The 20,575-nt window shown below is 42.0% G+C and overlaps 1 protein-coding gene across 1 annotated transcript in view; it reads right to left on the reverse strand.

The window, feature by feature from the left end:
* LOC143353226 (uncharacterized) overlaps positions 1 to 20,575 on the reverse strand; it is a 499,638-nt gene that overhangs the window by 92,968 nt on the left and 386,095 nt on the right. Inside the window, exon 7 of the mRNA XM_076786388.1 lies at positions 10,669 to 10,986. Within this exon, the coding sequence (XP_076642503.1) occupies positions 10,669 to 10,986 (318 nt within the window). The remainder of the gene's footprint in view (positions 1 to 10,668; positions 10,987 to 20,575) is intronic.

Raw genomic sequence — 20,575 nt, forward strand, 5'->3', positions numbered from 1 at the left:
TTTCTGATCGCTAATGAACCCTGAACCTCCCACTTTCTTTTTCCCGCGAATCAGATCGCACGGTTCGTTTCACCGGGGAATATTTGACCTGTCCACTGATAATCGCAATTTACCGACCGGATCGGTTAATTCTGTTTGATCGGCAATCGGCCGTAGATCGCGCCGGAGATTATGTGTGCGCGACACTGTTGCTGACAGAGTGTGTTTAATCGACGACTGTGAACATTTGCGGGATCGTTGGGAACGGTGAATGTTACAAAAATCGTGTAGTGGTGTCTATAGTGTTGAAGAATATATTGATAAAGTAATAGACATCGTTGTTCTTTCGTGTATTTTATGCAAATATCTATTACTGTGGCTGATGTTTGTACTGGGGAAAGAATCGTTTACGAGATTATCGGGAGCAGAATGTGTTGGAAAATGAGAATAAAAGAGTCTACATCGTTATTGAGATTATTAACGAGAGAAGAAACGGCTGTTCTTCCTTTGATCACTGAAAATAATAACATAAAGCGAAGCTAATTAAACTGATGAACGAGTTCTTTGTCAATTTAGTGGAAAAGGAGGACCATGGTGCGTAATGTTGAACAAATTGAGTGGGAAGGTCTCCAATGTTGAGGAGTTGAAAGCAAGGGCCTCTCATATTCACATAATTGAATGGAAGCGTCTCACAGTTTGACAAAATTGAATGCAAGGGTCTCTAGTGGTGACAGTATTAAATGGGGGTCCTTACCGTTGAAAAATTGAATGGAAGGGTCTCACGAGTTGAGGAATTGAAAGTAAGGGGTATCCTTAATTTTGAAATAATTAAATGGAAGGGTCTGTAATGTTGAGAGAAAGGAATGGGAGGGTTTCCAATGTTCAGGATTTGAAAGCGAGGGCCTCTCGCATCGATAGAATTGAATGTAAGGGTCTCTAATATGAAAGAATTGAATGGGGGTCCCTACTGTTGAAAAATTGAATGGAGACTCTCTAAGGTTGAGGAATTGAAAGTAAGGAGGGTCCCTAATGTTGATAGAATTGAATGGAAGGGTCCCCAATGGTCAGAAATTGAATAGAAGGGTACCCAATATTGAGAAATTGAGCGGAATGGTCCCTAATGTTGAAAAACCTGAATTATAGGGTCTCCAATTTTGACAAAAATCGAATGTCAGATTTTCCAACGTTGAAACAAAAATGGTGAACACGGTTGCCCTTTTGTATACGGTGGAACAACGTGACAGTGTAACTAATATCTGAACTCTTCTATGGCTTTTTTCATTGCGATCGCGCAGTTAAATTCCATGCTCGTGAGAAATGAGGACATTTGATACCTAAAGGGAAGTTTGAACGTTGAACGTGTGCGTTTGATACAGTTTGCGTTTGATGCACGGTCCGCGGCCCTTCAACGCCTTTATATTGTACCAACATTGAGATTGAATTTCTAGTGCACGAACGTAGTAGCGTGATTTATGGCTCGATAGTAATTAAAATGGTCCCGCCGAACGGAGCGTAGTGCAGTGCCAGAGGTAGCACGGAAGTGTAATCTCATTATCAGGTTGCTTCGCAGAAGTTCTTCGAAAAAGAATAAAATAGAGGCTCTCGTGGAATTCCAATATTTTTCGCAGTGCTCTCTTAAAATATTGAAGTTACGGACGCGCAAGAAGGGAAATTTGATTTTGAATTCTTTTCCGCAATGTTGATTGGAACTCGTTGTAATTATCTCTATCGCGATTCTAGGTCAGTCACGATTAATAATTGCAGAAAGCAACACGCAATCGAGTTAATTATTACATTTTAATCAGCAGTGTGTAATCGGATCGCGTTTTGCTCCACTCTGACTGCTAATCAGGCTTGTTTAAGATTCCATGTACGGGCGAACGAAGTGTAATTACCCGTATGAATTTTTCCCGTTCGGAAAACTGCAGAGCGCACAAACTAACGTAGTTATCACCAAACGTTGGTATGTTTTCGCATCGTATTTTTAATCAATGAGGGGAAATTTCGAACAAAAATATGGCTCTCTGTGTGCGTTGTTAAGGTGAAAAATTTCCAACGCTAACATCCTCGAACATCCAGATGTCACACACGAAAATATAACCGGATTTAAAATATGTACCAATCGTCAAAGCCGAACGATTGAAGCTAAATCATCAAAGCCAGAAAATTCAAACTTTTGCAATCCAACATCGGGAATTCAAAGCAAAATAAAATTTCTCTGTCCCTGTTAGCAGCACCAACAGTTCAAAAAAACCTAGCAGAGATCGGAGAAATCACATACAAATTTCAATTTCATTTCCTTCCGAAAATCCTCTCGATTCAACATTTAATTATCAGAACGAGACAAGACAAGGGAAGCGTGAAGAAACAATTCGTCGTGCAAACACCAGGGTTCAGGAAGAGAAAGGGGGACGGAGAAAGAGGGGAAAGGGAGATGGAGAAAGGGAGAGAAACTTCGTTCATTACGAGAAAGAATTCCCTTTTCGCCGTCGATCACGGAGAGCCGTCGAATTTCACTCGATTCGAACGAAATCGAGAGTGTAGTCGAGCGAGCGAAGAAGAGATCAACGGACAGGGAATAAAATAGGCGAAGAGGAGAAAGAGGAGGCGGCGTATTTGTAGATATAGGTGTAGGTGTAGGTGTAGGTGTAGGTGTAGGTGTAGGTGGAGGCAACCTCCAAAAATTTCGCAGTCTCCCCCGGCCCATAAAGTCCTCGACGTTCCGGAACGACAGCCGATAAAACGTCGACGTAGGTATTCGACGGCGAAACAGAATAGTTCGAGCACCTCGTCGGTCCAGCCTTTTTCTCCCTCTCTCTCTCTCTCTCTCTTTCTCTCTCCCTTTTTCTAGAGGCCTCTGCGCTCCACTTCCGGCGCGTGGGTGTAAAATCCGGCCGTGTGAAGGAGCCACTTCGATGGGTGTCGGCTAGGGAAAGGGTTGCAGGAAAATGGATAACAAAGGGGCGAGGATCCGCGAAAACGAAGAAGACGAACCCGACGATATACAGGGTGGTCCTTTTGACTCTCACTCACTGGGATCACCTGTGAACTGTTCAGCCGAATCCTGAGTAATTCTCGCTTTCATACAGAGATTTTATTTAGCGACTAGACGATTTTAACACTAAACCTACCGAGCCTTAAAAGTAACTGATACATGTTGTAGGAATATTTTAGAGGAAACTCTTACGTCTTAGGTGTGACGTAACGGGTGGAGTGATCTCATACCGATTTCACTTATACTCTTTCGACAACTCGATACTTAATGACAATTCGATACTAAATACTTTAATAACGCTCGCGACTCTCGCTTCTCTAACTCTCGCTCTACTGACTCTCTCTCTACCGACTGACACTCTCTCTACTGACACTCTACCGACTGACACTCTCTCTACTGACACTCTACCGACTGACACTCTCTCTACTGACTCTGTACCGACTGACACTCTCTCTACTGACTCTCTACCGACTATCACAACATCCCTCGCATTCGTGCCTTTTAACCAAGACCCTCTATCAGTTTCACATCCATTCGGAAAACCCAAACAGTCACGTACGCCCTGCGCTTGGCGCCCCTAAACACTACTCTTGTCACCGAGACCAAACACTCTTCTTTCACACTTCGGCCCAAACAGACTCCCTTTCACGCCGGACCCAAACACGTTGGCGCCACGATGTCGCGTCCACAGTCACTCTAAGCAATCATTCTAATACAGTGTCTCATTCATAACCCTACAATGTTGTCTTAGAAAAATTACGATATTGAATTTATTTAGATTTTGTGCGGTTCGTATTTTAATATAACCTCTTAGGATGGTTAATAGACTAATGACAAATACGAACATAATTCACAAACGGCAACTACCCTTACAGTAAAAATCCGATAAAAATGTTATTAACACCGGAACTACCGAACCAGTCAAAATGCCTGGTGGAAACTATGAATATCTCTTCTTTGGAGTACATGTTACAATAAAAATCGTATGAAACCTGAGCAAATTCAATCTTGCTGTTATTATAAAGGGATAAGTCTAAGTCACGTATAGGGCTCGGTAGTTCTAGTGTTAAAAATCGTCAATTTCAATGTTCTTTTATGTTACACAACACCATAAATGTAACAGTCCACTGTCCAATTATGAAACCAATCAGATTGTCCAAAAATCGACAATTCCGGAGACGTTCTTGGAGTACTTTCCGCACGTTCCACCCAGTATGGACAGAAGGACGAGCGCGAACCGGGGGGGGGGGGGCAGAAGAGAGAAAACAGAGGACGCAGAAGTGGGTAAAAGTGATAGCGATATCGTGACAATAGAGGTTCGAAGAATACGGTGTAAAAAAAATCCGCGGAGCGGCGGGGGTAAAAATGAGAAACTGCGGGTTACACGGCGTGGCGCGGTTGGAAACGCAAACAAAAAGGAGAAACGGCGGGTGGAGGGAAACCGAAGAAATAGTATGATAGAAAAAAGGGGTAGCGGGGCAGACGGAGGATTGACGGAGTGTACGTTTGGCTAGTTTTATGGCACGTAAAAGCATTGTTGCACGGCCTGGGAGAAGAATGGGAATAATTCAGCGGCTCCATCGATAAGTCCAGGACGCGGACGAGCGAGATACAAATTCCGCGATCGTAAAAATCGAATGGCATTTCCCTTGTTTCGCTTGCTGTCGTCCTTTATCCTTTCGTGGCATCAAGCAGCGTGCGCCACCCCTCTCTCTCTTTTTCTCTCTCTTTTTTCCCTCGATGTTTCGCTCCTTTCTCTGACTCTCTCTCTCTCTCTCTCTCTTCCATTTCGCGTGATTCTCCTGCAGCTCGACTTCCTCCTCTCTCGCAACCCCCTCTCGCCGTTCTCTCCGTTATTTTTCCCGTTCCCTGGCGTGTATTGGCAATCTGCATTTTAACGATACCGATAAAATCTGACGGAAAGTTGAATTTGTAACTCCGCGCGATCGGCTGGCTGCGAACGACGCTGTTTCGATCGTCGAAAAGGACCCGCCACCCTCTGTCGCGATTGATTTCTAATATTCATAGCCGACGACTCGACGAATGGCCTCTCCTGCTCGTCAATAACCATCCGTCTCCTCTACTCTTCAACTTTTTAACCTCTTCATTTCGTTCTTGAGCTCCGGCCTCGTTCGATTTTACGACGAACTTCAAATAAGATGTACGCATCATCTGTACAGTGATTTCTCTATATACAGTGGCTCACGAAAGTATTCGAACGCTTACGTTTACAAATTTTAATGAATAAAATAAGATGTACTAAACTAATCTGTATAGAACAATTTGGTATCTGTAGTAAGGGGGAAGCCTCAAGATTGTGTCAGTAAAACTTGAAAAGGATTCAACAGCCTAGACAGAAGTTATGATATATTTATTAGAAACACGCGTAATAAGTGACTCACAAAAGTATTCGAACGCTGTAACGCTGTTGATATGTTTTCATCTTTCCTAGAAAGGAATGTACACATTACTACTAAATGAAAACATTGGTACGTTCAGTTGATGTTAAGGCATCGTTTCCGTAACAGGAACGTAGAACTGTGCACAGTAGTAGTTAAAATGAAGACTAAAAAGTCAGAAACACAAAAGTGTGAAAGAGAAATGATACTTCGATTGCATAAGGATGGAAAATCATATAACGAGATTGCAGAAATTATAAACAGAAGTAAGTCTACAAAACATTATATTATTAAAAAATCAAAAAATGAAGGAACAATTGCGAACAACGCTCGATCAGGTCGACGAAAGAAATTAACTGAAAGAGAACAGAAAATTATCATTCGCGAAATAAAAAAAGATCCTACTATATCCGCTCCTAAACTCACAAATATGGTAGCTGACATGTTTCATACAGAAGTTCATTCCGAATTATGTCGACGAATCTTACGAAATAATGATTTTCATGGCAGTGTACCACGAAAGAAGCCATATATTAATGCGGTAAATCGAAAAAAAGACTGGCTTTTGCAAAAGCATATCTCAATAAAGATCATTTTTTCTGGGATAAAGTCATCTTTTCGGATGAGTCTAAATTTAACATCTTTGCCTCAGATGGTCAAAATTATGTTTGGAGAAAACCAAATACGGAATTGGAAATTAAAAATTTACACCAAACAATGATACACGGGGTTGGATCGGTTATGGTGTGGGGGTGCATGGCAGCAAGTGGCACCGGAAATTTGGTATTCATTGATGGAATACTCGATAAATATACATAAGTGTTTAAATATTTTAAGGAACAACCTTAAAGAAAGTGCCCCTAAATTAGGATTATTGGAAGACTTCCACTTCCAACAAGATAACAATCCCAAGCATACTGCAGGAATTGTGAAAGAATGGATCATATATAACACACCATATATGTTAACTACTCCACCGCGAAGTCCAGACATAAATCCAATTGAAAATTTATGGGCTGAAATCGGAAAAAGATTAAATAAATATCAAATAACTTCAAAGGAGGTATTGAAACAAAAAATCATAGAAGTATGGAATTCGATTGAATGTACTTTTACAAAATCATTGGTTTATAGTATGGAACGTCGATTGAGAGACATCGTTACTGCTAAAGGTGGTCCAACAAAATATTAACATTAAATAATGTAATAATATATGCAGCGTTCGAATACTTTTGTGAGTCACTTATTATGCGTGTTTCTAATAAATATATTATAACTTCTGTCTACGTTGTTGAATCCTTTTCTAATTTTACTGACATAATCTTGAGACTTCCCCCTTACTATAGATACCAACTTGTTCTATACAGATTAGTTTAGTACATCTTATCATATTTATTAAAATTTGTACACGTAAGCGTTCGAATGCTTTCGTGAGCCACTGTATATCGAGAACCCACTGTATTTCTTAAATGACTGTGTAACGAGTAGATCAATCGGGATGAAATCTTTTGTATCTTACAGAGGATTTCGTGGATTTCGTTGTAACCCCCCGATTGCGGCCGTCTTCGACAACTACGCGGTTGACGATGTTACATGTTATAAACAATTTCGGGGACAGCGCAGCGTCCAAAGTTTAGCACAGCCTTGTCTCGGGTCTTTGGCCTCGTCTACAAGCCATTTTTCCGGGTGTCCTCTTTTTTTCGAACCGGGCACCGGCGAGAAAGTTCTCGCGGCACGTTCGCTCGATTAACGTCCACTCCCCCATCTTCAAGGAAGGTAATTGCCTATCGTGGGTGGGTCTGTAGTCGCGGAAACGTTCACCGAGGCTTCTTCAGGTCCCGAGACATCTTCCGGGGGCCCCAACCGCACGTTTCGAGCAGTTATGAAAACGCAGTCGAGTAATTTTGCCGGGGTATTGACTCTGTCGGTAGAAGAGTCGGGGCTAATTGAACAAACTTTCGAGCCGGGCTGCTGGATGCAGTTAAAGGTGCTCGGTTTCCGGCGAACAGAGACGGAGAGAGACCCAGTATCCTCAGTCGAGAGAGAGAGAGAGAGAGACAGAGAGAGAGAGAGAGAGAGAGAGAGAGAGAGAGAGAGAGAGAACGAGAAAGAAGAGGGAAAGTGGGAGCAAGGGAAACCGAGCTCGGAGAAAGAGCGAAAAAGATTTAATGTTAATCCATTTTCCGCGCAGCTTCTTCTGCCGCTAGAGGAATCGAGATGTTATCGACTGCTGCTTGCTAGGCTGCTTATACCTTAGTAATACACTATAGTGATGCATTCTAGATTATTCTTATTATGCGTGTTAGTGTATTCTCCTGCTGGTGCAATTTTTCGGATTTTCTAGATCGATTTGGAGGGAATTTTCCTTTTTCGCGACCGAAAAATTTCAGATTTTCTGATTTGATCATGTTTTCTGTGAATCTTGTGGAATGTGTAAGAATTAGATATCTTAAAAATTGTAGAATTTATGCAGAATAAGTCGTTCGAAAATCGATGTGGTGTCAGAATTTAATGATGCTCGATTTAGGAAGTGTTCTCATCTTTTAGAACTGAAGAATTGAATATTTTCGTATTTGCTAATTTTCTATGAACCTTCTTGAAAGCGTGACTGCATGAACTTTTTAAAAATTTTGTAAATTGTAAGAACTACAGAATTTCGAACCCTGGTGTACGTCGTTCAAAACTTGACGTGCTTGATCTCTCTTCGTGCTCTCGAATTTCAACAAAATAATATATAAATAAAAATATTTTTCTGAATGAACTACAGGCAATGACTAAACTTCTTTACGTTCATTTACCATATGACGAATCGTTCTTGAGGATACAATTGATCCCGCCGACCCAATATCCAAGACAACAATGAAAATTTGACTTCATTGTCCCGGATATTCGCTGCAAAACATTTTCATTCAATTTTACATTGTCTCGCAACCAATATACGCATCCCTATAAATCATTGCATTATAATTTTCAATAAATTCACCTAGACGTACAGTTTAATTCCACACTTCCTTACCAGCGAAACAAAATACCAAACCAATACATCAACCCCATACACCCAACCTATAATTACACCAATTAGTTAGAACCACCAAACGAAACAAAAAATTCGTGAGGGTAGCAGAGTTTCGAGGGATGGAAAGAAGGCGGCGAAGGGGGTGGCTTGGTTTAAAGCGAGGGAGATCCTGAAAATCCGCTGAAGTGAAATCCGTTAACGAAGTTTGCCGTGAAACTGTACGCAGCAAGGGGGTACGGGCTTGTAAACTCCGAGGTTCTCTCCTCTCGCAAAGAGAGAGAGAGAGAGAGAGAGAGAGAGAGAGAGGGAGACGAGGCAACGGGGGTGCGGAAAAAAAGGAAGAAGATGAAGCAAGGAGCCCCGATGTAGCGGCACGAGAAGAAAAGAAGCTGTACACCCGGTTCCGAGTCGAGTAGCGTGTAAATATTCCGCCTTCGCGCTACGGGCCGCCATTTTGACGCGTCCCGTTAATGACGCTGCCAGAGAAGCGAGAGAGCAAGAGACAGAGAGAGAGAGAGAGAGAGAGAGGGGGGTGAATTTTTCACACTGTGATTTCACCCCGGACGTTCTTCTCATTTCTCCCGGGACCTCTTCAGCATTCCGTAACCCTCTGACCCCGTTTCTACGCGGCGACTTTGTTCCCCTTAATCGCCCGAGTCCTTGCCGCTCGCCGTTCGCATCAATCGATGCAGCTGCGTGCATCGTCAAGGGCGCAGGAAACCTCTTTCCTGGCCAAACTTGCGAATAAATTGCAATCTCTGCTCTTCGACGCTACCGGAGAAGCAGTGTTACGTTAGTGTTATGATGAACAAGTATATTGAAGTATACAGGGTGGACCGGCTCAATTATTTTCATTAGTGGATTAGTCACTAATAGTGACTGAGAGTCGTCAGACTGCAGAATACTTTTTTGCCAGAGATGTTGCGATTTTGGCGGAAGAAGTGCGTTGTGAAGGATTTTAAAGTATTTGATCTTTTCCTATGCTGTTTTTCGAAGTAAGTTTCTTTATTTTAAATAGCATTTTTAATATTAAGATTCGTGAGATCTAAAGGGGATGAAAAAGTAATGGCTGTGGTTGCTGGTACTGGTCGAATTATGTTGGTTTTATGGGAATTATGGCTGAAAGGAAAGTGTTGTATAATACAGTTCTTCCATCATCTTAAAAAATTCATTTTTGCAACAACCTATTCCCGCGAACAGAATATCACTCAGATATGTAGAATCTAAAGGGGATGAAACGGTAGTTGCAATGATTGTATGTACTGGTCGAATTATGTTGGTTTTATGGGACTCGTCGTGATTGTGGTTGAATGTAAGGGTTTCTCATGTTGATAATATTGAATGTAAGGGTTTCAACTGTTGAAACCATCGAATGGGGTCCCTACTGTTGAAAAATTGAATGGAAGAGTCTGTAATATTGATAGAAATGAATGGAAGAGTCTGTATTGTTGATAGAGTTGAATGCTAGGGTTTCCAATGTTGAGGTATGAAAGAAAGGGACTCTCATATCGATAGAAATGAATGTGTCTCTCATTTTGATAAAATTGATCGTAAGGGACTCTAATGCTGATAGAATTGAATGGAAGAGTCTGTAATGTTAAAAGAATTGAATGGGGGTCCCTACTGTTGAAAAATTGAATGGAGACTCTCTAAGGTTGAGGACTTGAAAGTAAGGAGGGTCCCTAATGTTGATAGAATTGAATGGAAAGGTCCCCAATGGTCAGAAATTGAATAGACGGGTACCCAATATTGAGAAATTGAATGGAATGGCCCCTAATGTTAAAAAACCTGAATTATAGGGTCTCCAATTTTGACAAAAATCGAATGTCAGAGTTTCCAACGTTGAAACAAAAATGTTGACCACGGTTGCTCTTTTGTATACTGTGGAACGTCACAGTGTAACTAATATCGGAACTCTTCTATGGCTTTTTTCATTGCGATCGCGCAGTTAAATTCCATGCTAGTGAAAAATGGGGACATTTGATACCTAAAGGGAAGTTTGAACGTTGAACGTGTGGCACACTCTTCAACGCCTTTATATTGTACCAACATTGAGATTGAATTTCTAGTGCTTCTTCCATCATCCTAAAAAATTCATTTTTGCAACAACCTATTTCCGCGAACAGAATATCATTCAGATTTGTAGAATCTAAAGGGGATGAAACGGTAGTTGCAGTGATTCTATGTACTGGTCGAATTATGTTGGTTTTATGGGACTCGTCGTGATTGCGGTTGGACAGCAAAGGGGTTAAGTGTGTGAAAAGATTATGGCAGGTTACCTTTCATGAGAGTCATGGTCCTGGAGCCCTCCATGGGGCTGAACAGACCGTTGCAGGTGGCGTCTCCGCTCTGTGCCATCCGGTATATCTCGGCGGAACCCTCCGGCACCGGTCCGCTCTGTAAACCGACATCATGATCCATGGCTCCCATGCCCATGGCAGCTCTGTGCAGATTACCCTGCACTGTCTGGCCGGCCTTCTCGTAGACGAAGCATCGGTATCGATCTTCGTTACTGGACGCGTGTCCGTGATGTAAACGGCCGACTAGGTAGCGGCTGCTGCCCTCCTTCCAGGTGGCCAGGCATTCGAGCTCCTCCACTGAAATCGACGAAACGATCGGTGAACAGCGTGTTACAGAGAACCCCGTTCGATTATCGCGATTACACCTCCATATATATGTATAATATGCAGCTGGTCCTCGCGCATTCTGCTCTGGATCAAAGAGATACGATCGGGCACATCCGGAAATTCGTTTGGCTGCGCTGTCCACTTGGAACTTGGGAATAATGCGTCTATTGAGCAGAGACCGTGATCAGATTCGATCCGAGAATGTTTATTAAACCGGGAAATTTATTCGAGCTTCGAACATTTTCTGCGAATTTTTATCCATCACGATTAGCGGATCCTTATGCAAAAGAAAAATTGTCCGCGTCAATTACAAGACGCAGGAACAATTTGAAAAAATATATATTTCCCATATTTTCAAATTCTTTCATCTGCCTGCTCTTTCAAATCGCATCTACACTCGTTTTTGTCACAAATGTATAAAATCAACAGGCTGGTAATCAATATTGACGAGGTAAAGTGAAATCAAATAAATATAAACTTCATGCAAAATAACCTCAATGGATGTTGATAACGCTTAAATATATATATATAAAATTGACCTGGCATCAAAATTTAAAAAAGCTGAACTGACTCGACGTAGAATATCCTCTCCTGTTTACGGGCCGATCAATTGACCAGTTCCGTACACGATAATTTTCTATGAACCATTTGGAAGGCGTGAGTGCAAAATTGTTTTAAATATCTTCAGAATTGTACGAGCGAAAGAATTTTCAAGCTGCTGAAATGCTGTGGTTGGTTCTCAAGATTTGAGAGCATTGGGAACTGAGAAAATTGCTAAATGTAACAAGTTGAGCATCGATGCTGTGACAGTGAAGAGTTAAAACACTCGAAAGGCAGTTAACTCGATTGGCTTGTGAAGGATTTGTATGCGAAAGAGAAATTGTTCAGTAAAACAGTCGAATATCTCTTGATCTAGATGTTCCGATCAATTTTCGCGGTCACGGAGACGTTAATCACCGTGTCAAGCGCGAGACGAACAGAGAAACAGAGAAACAGAGAGAGAGAGAGAGAGAGAGAGAGAGAGAGAGAGAGAGAGAGAGAGACAAAGAGAGAGGGTCTCTCTGTGTTCGGAGTAGAAAACGTTGACACGATCCCGCAAACACCATCCGCACCGAAAGCCGCAACGAAGGTATCCTCGATTACCGTTCGCTCGTTTCCGCGTGCGGTCCCGTCAGAACGAGGGAAAGCGACGCTGGTGGCAGTCGGCGATAGTTGTCCGGTCGGAATGAAGCCATTCAGGATACAGTGGCAAAGAGAGAGAGAGAGAGAGAGAGAGAGAGAGAGAGAGAGAGAGAGAGAGAAAGTTAGAGCAGCATCGGTTTGACTCTGAGCGATCGCGCGGCCACGGGATAGCTAGATTTCCGCGTGAAAAACGAGCTGCGGTCTTTTGAAGAGATCGCGGTACTGAGCGATGTCCGACAGTGTCCGGCCAGAATCCCTCGGTGTCCGATGGTGACCGTCAGCCGCAAAGGACCTGGCAGGATACTCGGAGCCGAACAATTATCAGTCGGAGTTCCCAGGGGAGGGTAAAGATCCCGATATCATCGCATCCCCTTCGCAGACACCTTAAGGGGCGCGCTTTAACCCCTATGAGGATAGTCTAGGCAGCTCCCTCGGAAACCAGAAGCCGAGATTCCGGAGAGGCGCGTATCTAAATCACATCTCGCGGAAAAGTCGGCGGCGTCGGCGTCGGCGTCGGCGTCGGCGGCTACCACTTTTTCCCCGGCGTTTCTTTCTCCTCGTCGTCGTCTGGTCCCTCTTCTTTCTTCCCCAGGCTCCCCGGTCCCCTCTCTTCGTCTTCTTATTCCGTTTTCTCCATCGTCGCGCGGCATCCGACCTCCTTTTTTGATCCGGAGCAGGGAGAGAGAGAGCGGGGACTGTGAACGCCGCCGCGAGCAATTTGCGAGGATTCGAACGAAAAAAGCTCGTTCCACCGGAGCCTTGGGTGCTCTTTTGCTCGTCAGCCGGGACAGATTCCGGCGAGGAGTTTCTTCCGGAGCCTCGGCGACGAATTTGATCCTGCCGATAGACGTGGGGATCGCGACGCCGTGCGACGCCGAGCGAGACGACGACCACCCGTCTTTCTACGTTTTCACTCGTTCGCGAGCGACGCGGCCGCCGAGAACCGAGCCTCCGGCGAGAATAAGCTCTCCCCCTCTCTCTGTTTCTCTGCTCGATCAACAACCGAGGAGTTTCTCCACGTTGCCGAACGAACGACGACTGAACTTGATTGTGACAGAGCTGCTTTGCACGCAGACGAGAGTTTGCGACCCTGTGCCGCTCTTTATGTTAGCAGGAACACTCCTTTTTCGAGCGCAACTGCCAATTAAAACTTTCCTTACGGCACACGCGAGTATCGTACAGCTTTCTTTCCATATAGGACGACGACGTTTTGTTCGCAACAAAAAATCCTTACCCCTCTTCTGCTTCCGAAGTTGTCCGCTCGACACCGCTTAGTGCCAAAACGAGAGGGTGTAACCTATCCTTTTCTAACGAATAATATAACTGCAGGGCCGACCATTTTATCATCTGCCGCACATCTTTAGAGGACCCATAAACTCTTGACCCATTCCAAAACAATGTCAAGCCGAGTAGGTACCCTCATCCGTAATACGACGAAAGCCGTCCCGAGCCATAGCCTTATATCGAAAGAAAACTGTACCTCTGTCTGACGTCAATTGTACTGTGTCAGAGGACACAGCCGAATGTGTAAATAGGTATGTTATAGTGGTTGATTACTAGGCTGTGGATTTTATGCATTTATAATAAAAATGAGTAGCTAAATGTAAGATAGAAAAATTTGATTATCTTGCAATTAATGCAAAAAATTTTTATTTTGCCGACATACGCGAATATTTTTGTCGGATATTAGTCGTCGATAGCTAACGTGCAGGAAATTTTTGCAATGGAATCAATTTTTGACTTGATGAACACAAAATGCCTACTCTGTTTAATTGGTAACTGAATATTTCCTGTTAATCGAGGCGTAATGGTTCCAGAAATTTTTGTTGCAAAATAAGTGGATTCCCGGAGGTATTCTTCATCATAGCGCTGTTAACGGACCGCGAATTTTTATACTTTGTTAGGAGACGCCAAAGCAAAATGGAATCTGATTTCGAAATCACTGATTTCAAAATGATTGACGATATAATATCTGACTTTTGTACACCTTAAGCATAAAAATAGTGGTCGCAAACGACGGCTTCGCTGAGCGATTAACGTCGGCTTTGCGAATCACATTTTCATTAAACGTTCTACAAATTATGTTGCAATAAAGTTGCCGCAAATTTGTCACACGGGTGAAATACAACTTCTAGAACATGTATACGTTCCCGTCGAAGTGGAAGGGCACTTCGCTATTGCACCGCTGCCTGGAGGAAGTATAATTTTTGCTTGCTTTTCGAGCACTGTTTGAAACTTCATTCCGGAAAACTGGTAACTCCACTTTCCGGTTTAATGAAAGATATAATCTTGTTTTACATTTACGTACACCACCCACACTCGGTAACAATAACTCAAAAATTTTCATTTCCAAGCCATTAGCACATGTAAAATGCTTATCAAGAATTTGCGACGTTGAACGACAATGTTGTACACCTCGCTGTACCAGCTGCACATTTTGAGTTTTCTTTCAAACTCGGCTTCTGTACATTTTCAAACTTTCCCTTCGGACCTCATTATTAAAAACACGGGGCAACACGAAGGTTCTGCAAATTTTTAAAAAATCAAATCGCTTTAACATTTAATGCAATCGTCTGAGTAATGTTTTATCGTGTTTTATCATTCCTCTAATTGTAACAATTAATACAGTCGTTTAAGAATCGTTTTGTCATGCTATATTTAACTTGCACACCCTATATACATTGCTATAAAGAAATAATATGCACATATTTAATAGGAAAATCCCTCATATCCACTAATACTTCAAACATTTTTATTTTGAAGCCAGTAGCATATATATAAATAACTTATTAAAAATTTACGACATTGAACAATGGTGTTACGATTCATTGTGCGAATTGGCGGGTTCGATAAGACATTTCCGCGGAATGATAATCACAGTATCGAGCATGGTTCCGCGGAAAACCAATGTTTTTTGAGTTACACCGACACGGTTTCGAACGAGCAACACATGAGCGTGCACATATGACGGCCAAGTCCGGGCACACATTTGCACAAATAAATAAAATCACGGGAGCGGAACAACAAGCCGCCCCAATTACATGCAGCGTCCTGTATGTACACCTTCCGTCCTCCATTTTCCATTTACGGTGGGACGTGTAAATATTATACGCGTTCGACTACTCAATTTTCTGATAGATTACCGCGCGCCTCCCCCACTCCCCCCGTCACGCGCTCGAAGTATTCAAACGCGGAACCGATCCCTTTGAGACTTACAGAATATTTCGAAATGGAAACAAAATCGGCGCCCGCCATCGTTGGTTACACGTGTAGCCAAAGGATTCAATTCGTCGGAGTGCTTTTAATAAATGCCGGCGTTGTGTGCACCCCCGCGGCGACCGCGACGCGATATCCGCCGTTCGCCAAATCGCCGCCCGAATTCGCAACAAGCGGAACCTGGGTTTACGTCTCCGCCACTCCTAAACGCCCGTTCAATTTAATATCGAGCCGGCTCCGGAGGCCCAGACGCTCAGATTCGGTCTCAAAGCCGCGGCATAATGCGAGCAATTCCGCGAAATTGTATTACGCACCGTTTAAACGCCCGCGCACACTGTTTGCCTGTCAATTTTCCACGATACCGCGACAGCTGTCGGCCAAAATCCGCACCTGACTGTTCCAAGACCACCATACTCCACAATCCCGAAATGTCCCTTAAACCTCAGAATTTGTATTATATTTTCAGAGGTGTTCGAGCGGACAATATAAGTTAAATTAAAATTTACAGCGTTGTCAAGAGGAATTTTTGACATCGAATTCAACAGGGTGATTCTACGTGAAAAACTGAGGGAAAATGTGTGATAACTTTTTTTTCACACCAGGCTCCGTTTTCGAGAAAATTGGCATTGAAAGTACACATCCTCGCGGTAAGTAGAAACGGCCAGCCATAGCCAGCCAACCCGAAAATCTTCGAACGCGATTATCTCGGAAACGGTGAATTATATAAGAAAAATTGTTTTTACACTTCCATCTCAGTTTTTGAAGTAGACTCAGCCCCTGTAGGTTTCATCGTCGATTTCAGAATTTGATCGAATTTTTTTAGATTTTTTAGAATAGTAAAATAATAAAAAATAATGCCCGTTAATGAAGAAGAACATCGCCGGCGAATGGTTAGAAAGGATAAAAATAAATGGCACTATCCTAAAGGACCCAAAACCGAGACCACCATACTCCACAATCCCGAAATCTCCCTTAAACCTCAGAATTTGTATTATATTTTCTGAGGTGTTCCAGCGGACAATATAAGTTAAATTAAAATTTACAGCGTTGTCAAGAGGAATTTTTGACATCGAATTCAACAGGGTGATTCTACGTGAAAAACTGAGGGAAAATGTGTGATAACTTTTTTTTCACACCAGGCTCCGTTTTCGAGAAAATTGGCATTGAAAGTACACATCCTCGCGGTAAGTAGAAACGGCCAGCCATAGCCAGCCAACCCGAAAATCTTCGAACGCGATTATCTCGGAAACGGTGAATTATATAAGAAAAATTGTTTTTACACTTCCATCTCAGTTTTTGAAGTAGACTCAGCCCCTGTAGGTTTCATCGTCGATTTCAGAATTTGATCGAATTTTTTTAGATTTTTTAGAATAGTAAAATAATAAAAAATAATGCCCGTTAATGAAGAAGAACATCGCCGGCGAATGGTTAGAAAGGATAAAAATAAATGGCACTATCCTAAAGGACCCAAAACCGAGACCACCATACTCCACAATCCCGAAATCTCCCTTAAACCTCAGAATTTGTATTATATTTTCTGAGGTGTTCCAGCGGACAATATAAGTTAAATTAAAATTTACAGCTTTGTCAAGAGGAATTTTTGACATCGAATTCAACAGGGTGATTCTACGTGAAAAACTGAGGGAAAATGTGTGATAACTTTTTTTTCCACCAGGCTCCGTTTTCGAGAAAATTGGCATTGAAAATACACATCCTCGCGGTAAGTAGAAACGGCCAGCCATAGCCAGCCAACCCGAGAATCTTCGAACGCGATTATCTTGGAAACAGTGAATTATATAAGAAAAATTGTTTTTACACTTCCATCTCAGTTTTTGAAGTAGAATCAACCCCTATAGGTTTCATCGTCGATTTCAGAATTTGGTCGAATCACAATTTTTTTAGATTTTTTAGAATAGTAAAATAATAAAAAATAATGCCCGTTAATGAAGAAGAACATTGCCGGCGAATGGATAGAGAGGATAAAAATAAATGGCACTATACTAAAGGACCCAAAACCGAGACCACCATATTCCACAATTCCGAAATTTCCCTTAAACCTTAGAATTTCGAGATATACTTTATATCATATTTTCTGAGGTGTTCGAACGGACAATATAAGTTAAATTAAAATTTACAGCTTTGTCAAGAGGAATTTTTGACATCGAATTCAACAGGGTGATTCTACGTGAAAAACTGAGGGAAAATGTGTGATAACTTTTTTTTCACACCAGGCTCCGTTTTCGAGAAAATTGGCATTGAAAGTACACATCCTCGCGGTAAGTAGAAACGGCCAGCCATAGCCAGCCAACCCGAGAATCTTCGAACGCGATTATCTCGGAAACGGTGAATTATATAAGAAAAATTGTTTTTACACTTCCATCTCAGTTTTTGAAGTAGAATCAACCCCTATAGGTTTCATCGTCGATTTCAGAATTTGGTCGAATCACAATTTTTTTAGATTTTTTAGAATAGTAAAATAATAAAAAATAATGCCCGTTAATGAAGAAGAACATTGCCGGCGAATGGTTAGAGAGGATAAAAATAAATGGCACTATACTAAAGGACCCAAAACCGAGACCACCATATTCCACAATTCCGAAATTTCCCTTAAACCTTAGAATTTCGAGATATACTTTATATCATATTTTCTGAGGTGTTCGAACGGACAATATAAGTTAAATTAAAATTTACAGCTTTGTCAAGAGGAATTTTTGACATCGAATTCAACAGGGTGATTCTACGTGAAAAACTGAGGGAAAATGTGTGATAACTTTTTTTTCACACCAGGCTCCGTTTTCGAGAAAATTGGCATTGAAAGTACACATCCTCGCGGTAAGTAGAAACGGCCAGCCATAGCCAGCCAACCCGAGAATCTTCGAACGCGATTATCTCGGAAACGGTGAATTATATAAGAAAAATTGTTTTTACACTTCCATCTCAGTTTTTAAAGTAGACTCAGCCCCTGTAGGTTTCATCGTCGATTTCAGAATTTGATCGAATTTTTTTAGATTTTTTAGAATAGTAAAATAATAAAAAATAATGCCGGTTAATGAAGAAGAACATCGCCGGCGATTGGTTAGAGAGGATAAAAATAAATGGCACTATCCTAAAGGACCCAAAACCGAGACCACCATACTCCACAATCCCGAAATGCCATTAAACCTCAGAATTTGTATTATATTTTCTGAGGTGTTCGAACGGACAATATAAGTTAAATTAAAATTTACAGCTTTGTCAAGAAGAATTTTTGACATCGAATTCAACAGGGTGATTCTACGTGAAAAACTGAGGGAAAATGTGTGATAACTGTTTTTTCACACCAGGCTCCGTTTTCGAGAAAATTGACATTGAAAGTACACATCCTCGCGGTAAGTAGAAACGGCCAGCCATAGCCAGCCAACCCGAGAATCTTCGAACGCGATTATCTCGGAAACGGTGAATTATATAAGAAAAATTGTTTTTACACTTCCATCTCAGTTTTTGAAGTAGAATCAGCCCTTGTAGGTTTCATGTCGATTTCCAAAGTCCTATGTACCAGAATCGCATTTTTATGTCTCTGGACAGTTTGCAACCAATAGAAATGTGAAGAGAGATTGTACGGGGCGAACAGGCTTTTTCTTGGTTTACCATCGAGCTCATTAATCAATCAAACCGGTGTCTACGTGGCCGGCGAACCGGCGAACGAAAAACAGCGGCCCTCGTCGTACTGTCCAATCCTCGTTGCTCGCGCATTGTTCCCAGGGTATTTCTGCAGGTTCACATCGTAACACGAGTCGATTGAACACGGACGCGATGTAGCCTGCGAGTTTTCGAGGCAAACGCCCATCAAAATGAAAACAATTCCGGTCGAATGCAAACCGACGAGACGTATCTTCGACGGGCCGTAGAGGTGCGGAAGCAGTCGAGCCAATCACGCGAAGTATTTTTTAAAATGATAACTGTGTGGATAACATTCCCTCCTATCGTCCCTGTATCTGTATCACTGTCGCACTGTTTGCTAATCTTTTTTCGCAATGCACTTGTTTTTATTGTTTGCTGTCATGTGGACACCGTTCGAACGAATTAAATTATTGGAAGAAAATCTTCGATGCCGCAGTTAGAATTCCTGACAATCGAATGAGATTTTGTTACGAGTAGATTTTATGCATTAAAAAAAAATGGAATGTAAGAGTACCCATTCATTATTTACAACTTTTTCAAATTATTCGGGGTAGAACGAAATTTTTAACTGGTTTCCGTCCCCTTACGAGTTCAGCACAATGGAATTCCTCAATAATTCCTGAATATATTTGATTTTCTTCGACGGCAACATTTTGCGAAACAATTTTTGCCGGCGGTTTTGTCGAAGTGAGGTGAAAAAAATGGCGAACCAGAGAAGTTTCGCGGAGAAAGACTTCCACAGAACTGGCAAGACCCGCTCCAATAAGATTTCAACGGCGTCCGACTGCGGAAAGGGTGAGCAGCCCTTCGAAAATAGGGAAATTGTTCGCGCTCGAGATTCGATCGGAACTTTGGGGACAGAAGTTTAACGAAGTCCAAATGGGGCAAAACGTGATGGCGGTTTTGCGAATGGCGACCTTCGTTAGGGTGCGAAAGGGACGATTCGCAGGTTGCCTGGCTGTTAACCTCGTACCCCAGCCGCACATTTAATGTACAGGCTGTTTCGAAAATGTACAAACGTCTGACACTGCCCTTCGTCTACATCGCAACCCCTTGCGAACTTAAAAAGATCAACACCCTCAAAGAAATTATAAATATCGTAAAAAAAATATTGTCTCACTTTATTTTGAATTTATTGACAGCAATGACGTGGGAGTGAATTGTTCTCTCAATTTCAGTTTTTATTCATTCTTAAACGTGTCATTTGGTTTGATCGTATTCAGAGTATTCTTCGGACTGCATTATTAAAAGTACAAGGTCAAATGAAGGTCACATTTCAACATCGCATTGCTCAAGAACATTCAGATGATTTTTTAAAGTTTCAACATTGTTTGATTCTCATATTTTCTTCCAACACATTTTCTAATTATAAAAAATGAATAAAGAGATTTAAGAAATATCTTTTATCTCGCCCTGTGTAAGTAGCACGCCCGAAACATTAATGTAGATTAATGATATGCGCACATTTTCCCCGATTTGCATGTGCCATAAAGATCAGTCT

The sequence above is a fragment of the Halictus rubicundus genome, chromosome 4 (assembly GCF_050948215.1).
Source record: "Halictus rubicundus isolate RS-2024b chromosome 4, iyHalRubi1_principal, whole genome shotgun sequence".
NCBI classification, from domain to species: domain Eukaryota; kingdom Metazoa; phylum Arthropoda; class Insecta; order Hymenoptera; family Halictidae; genus Halictus; species Halictus rubicundus.